We start from the raw sequence: 4,398 nt of genomic DNA on the forward strand, positions 1-4,398 counted from the left end.
TAACATAGGGGGAACAGTATCTGATGGGTGATTTTAACATAGGGGGAATGGTATCTGATGGATGAAATATGGCCATCAGATACCGTTCCCCACTGTAAAACAAGGGAAACAGTATCTGATGGGTAATATTGAGCATTAAAATGCATTGCCCTGTTTTTATTTCATATATATTTCAAATATATATACATTTATAATAATTATAATATAGCCTATATGTGACACACATGTATTTATCATTACTATTATTTTTTATTATTATTAATATTATTACTATTATTATTATTGTTGTTGTTGTTGTTATTATTATTATTATTATTATTATTATTATTATTATTATTATTATTACTATTAGTTTCCCGCAAAAACTTGAAGAAAGAGACAACTTTGCCGAAACATATTGTTTGAGCTTTCACGGTGTCCGTAGTTCCCTACGCGCGTGCTTTCTCAGTGYTCATCAYGAGCACGCGCGTATTTTGCCGCGTGGGCGGGGCGGAGCGGCAAGAAGACGCCGGGGGAACCGTATCTGATGGGGAAACGTGGATTGACGTAACACCGGTACCCCATACTCCCGGAGTAAACCCACAAGGCCCCCCAGGGGACACGGTCGAACGCCTTCTCCAAGTCCACAAAACACATTTAAGCTATTTAAGCTGCATGTTCTTCAAATATTTTAGATATGCTAGACCAAAAAGAAAATCTGTTAATTAGCGTATTTTTCTGCAACTAATCTGGGGTCATATTCCACTGAAAAATCTGAGAATGATTCCTTATCAACATATTTTTTATCCATATTCCGGGCAGGTTGTGGTTCACGAACAAACTGATGGGTTTAAACTGTAGTTCCAAAAGTTTTTATTTCGGTGCGTCAAAGTAAATTATGTTTTTCTATCGCAAAAATTTTAATAAATTACACTTTCGCTTTGGATTGCGGTAGAAAACTATAAATGTGTTTCTAGCTAGTTTTTCCAGGTTTAGATCAGCAGCTATAGATTAATGCAGTCTCTGTCAACAGCTTCATCCGGCCAAAGCTTAAGATCCAGCATTGCAATCCTTGCAGCATTCCTGTTGCTGTCCCCTCCCTGTTCTCCCCTGTGGAAACATCAATATTTCAATGTTTTCTGTTTCGATCCAAGTACAACTTCAGAGAGTGTTTTTCTTTCTTTCTTTCTTTAGCAAGCAACTTGCTCTCTGTTGTTGGGAGGGGAAAGGCTGGATATCCAGCTGTTTAATAGAACAGCTGAGATGGACTGGCTGAAGTGAACTCAACACATAATAGCATCTGTTACATGGTTTCACAAACTAAATGCATGAGAATAAATAGAAGTAGCTCTCCAAAACAGTTCTTAATTCATAATTTTAGTCATGAAACCGTGTTTTTATTTGCAATGCTGCACAAATGTGCAATAAATAAACTCTTAAATAAGAGTTATTATGCACTAATAGGCAGAAGCATGGTCACTGTACCTTACTGGACTGTTCATGACAGTGCAATATGTCTATAGGCTGCAGTCTAGACAGTGTCATTAAAAATTGATTGAGGTTTTCAGTGAACTGACTGACCGCTGCTGTGCTCCCGCTGCTCCGGGCTGTAAGTGACCGTCTCCGTGTCCACTTTGCGCCGACACTGGCCCTGGCCTTGCACCAGTTGCTCCAGGGGAAGCTCCGAGTCGGGCGTCGGGTAGCACCGCAGACCGGTGGAGCACCTCGGGGTGTAGACGCCGCACGCCTCGTCCTCCTGCCGGGCGCACACGGGGCAGCACCCGCACCCCGGCTCCCGCACCATCTCCGCGCATGGCTCGGCGAGCTGCGGGCAGAGCGCCTGGCGCTCCGCGGTGCAGCCCGGGCAGCGGAACACCATCTCGGACAGGGAGGCGCAGGCGAAGGGCGCGGAGAGGAGCAGCAGGCTGCAGCCGGTGAACCATAGCATGGTTGGAGGCGTGCGGACTTTGGTCATGGTGTCGGGGCTGATCGGAGACAATCCCAACTGAAAAAAGAGGCAAGAAATGTGAATGCGAACAGGTGAAGCCGGGAATGGGAGGGCTGCTGGGTCCTACAAGTTCCCAGGTTTGGGATCTGGACACAAGTGGACGTTATTAGGGAACATGTCGCTTTATATTTGGGATGATGGATAAAATGGTGGGTTTTTCATTTTGTTTATATAGTTATTAAAAAAATGTCTCCCACTAGAGCAAACTATTTGAACTTGAACTGCATTGAGGGGAATTCATTTGATACATCTACAGGAAATGGTGGCCAGTTTTACAGCTGAAGGAAACTGATGAATGATTCACAGATTTTTGAAAAGTGTGGGATCTGCTCTGAGTCAATAGTTTAAGGTTCCAGTTGAACAAATACTGACTGAAATCTTTACCTGCTCCTCAAGATCTTGACTTTGACTAGACCATCCTATCACACAACTTACACCACTCTAGCTTTTCAGCTTTGGTGTTCCCATCATCAAGTCTTTTGCATCTCCATCAAACTTCCCATGACTTACCAGCTTTAACAGCATGATGCTGCTACTTCCACAAAGCTTAGGGGAAACTGTAAATATGACTTTCTTTCAATTCTATTTGCCGCAGATTTGTTGGTTAAATGATACCACCTCTACTGTGTTCGTCTCATCTGGTCATTTGTTAGCTGTATTCCCTACATATTAACACACCACACATTTCAGATTTTTATTTGTAAAAAGTTGCAAATTTTCTTTCCTTTCAGTTCCTATTTTTGCTTCATGAATAGCTTGACTAGAGTAAAAATAACAATAATTGTAAAAAAGAAAATCAACAACAACAAACAAAAGTATTATACATAACAGTAAGTATCTAGTGACATTTTATTTGGTGAAAGATATGAATTTTCTGGCACTGTTGTAAATATCCTAGGATTCCTTCCTGCAAATTTTGCACTGCCACTACTGATTTGATAAAAAAAGAGGTGCAAAGTTGCTCTGGGACAGCCTGAAACTAAAACTGTGCAGCTTGCACAGTGCAGCCTGTTTGTTTCAATCAGCACTGCCTGCCTGCGCCAGCGTTGAGAATATATAAGCAAACTAACAAACTAAACAAAAAGACTGTGTCTGGAGCATTCCCTGCATGGAAAGAACCCAAGGAGGCTCAAATATCCATTCACATTCAATTAAAAGTTGCCAGCTTCCGCACACTTTTGTACAGTGACGCTACTGTGGACACCCACAGTCACTTTTCCTATTGATCGGTGGGGCCAAGCCTCAAGGTGTCGTGCCTGGCCACAAAACAAGCCCATGTTAACCCCGTCCAGTGCTGCACACTAATAGGTGTTTATCCATGGGACCCAGGAATAGCTCTGGTATGTGAAACCTAACACCACAGGTATAAATGCTGATTATTTTGTGTCATGGCTGCAGCCTGAGTTAACGTTATTTGGCCCATCTCACATCTGCAGCTCACCTTGGGGTCTTGGAGAGGGAGAAAGGTGTGAGTCAGGAGGAAGTCTAGAGGGCTGTTTGCTCAGAGAACCTCATATGTCATTTTGTGAAACCATGGATGGAAAAGATGCAGGAGAGAAGGCCTGCTGTTTTATAAGTATGAGCTGGGGGCTGAGGATTTGTGTCCAGGTTGGTCACTGGCTAATTAGACCCAACAGGCTGCGAGGTCTGCCAGTGTGTGCAGAGTAATACCCACCAAGGTCATTTACTTAAATTCCTCCCAGTGGAATTGTTGAACAAACACAAACTCTGGATAAACTCTGCATTGTTAGAGAAAGACCGAAGGATCAGTGATGAATGGGGAACAGTCATGGCATGTTTCCCTCATCCTTCATAAAGGAAGCTTTTTATATGTAAGACATCTTCAGTCTTCAAGATCACAATGTATCATTTATGCGATGGATACAAATAGTGGTAACATTTTTTAATGCTTGTCAATGGTAAGGTATAGACAAAAGGTCGTTCTATCTGTTCCCCTTCTTGGAGTGGTTGCCACTGATGGAGGAGAATCTTCTTAAGATGGATGTTTTTTGGTAGATATGTTTTTTTTTTTACGTTTTTGAATAAAATCAATGTCCAGATCTAAGAATTTAAAAAAATTACCCTTGCAATATATATATGTATATATGCTCAAACCAGTAGGTGGCAGAAAACTAAATAATAGCTACATTTAAATTCAATTAAGCTTGGCTAAAGTGCTAGCCTAAACATCTGTAGTTCACAGTTTACCCTTTTTACACATGAGCAAAGTTGACTTCTTTTCTTGTTGATTTTAGTCATTAGACATGTAGTCCACAAGACAGAACTAAAGAAAAAATTATTTTTGAAAATTATTAAATCTAGGCATCCGTCCATCCATCGATCCATTTTCTTCCGCTTATCTGGGGTCGGGTCGCGGGGGCAGCAGCTTCAGAAGGGAGGCCCAGACTTCC

At 41.8% G+C, this 4,398-nt stretch overlaps 1 protein-coding gene across 2 annotated transcripts in view; it reads right to left on the minus strand.

Moving 5' to 3' along the window:
- igfbp2a (insulin-like growth factor binding protein 2a) overlaps window positions 1-4,398 on the minus strand; it is a 27,813-nt gene that overhangs the window by 15,582 nt on the left and 7,833 nt on the right. The window contains exon 2 of one of the 2 annotated variants that reach the window (XM_008423480.2): window positions 1,561-1,984. In XM_008423480.2, coding sequence (XP_008421702.1) covers window positions 1,561-1,954 — 394 coding nt within the window. In that variant the 5' untranslated portion in view covers window positions 1,955-1,984. Of the gene's footprint in view, window positions 1-1,560; window positions 2,094-4,398 lie in introns of those variants that run through there. The other variant, XM_008423490.2, reaches the window with a different exon arrangement.

Source organism: Poecilia reticulata, linkage group LG2 (genome assembly GCF_000633615.1).
Source record: "Poecilia reticulata strain Guanapo linkage group LG2, Guppy_female_1.0+MT, whole genome shotgun sequence".
Taxonomy (NCBI): domain Eukaryota; kingdom Metazoa; phylum Chordata; class Actinopteri; order Cyprinodontiformes; family Poeciliidae; genus Poecilia; species Poecilia reticulata.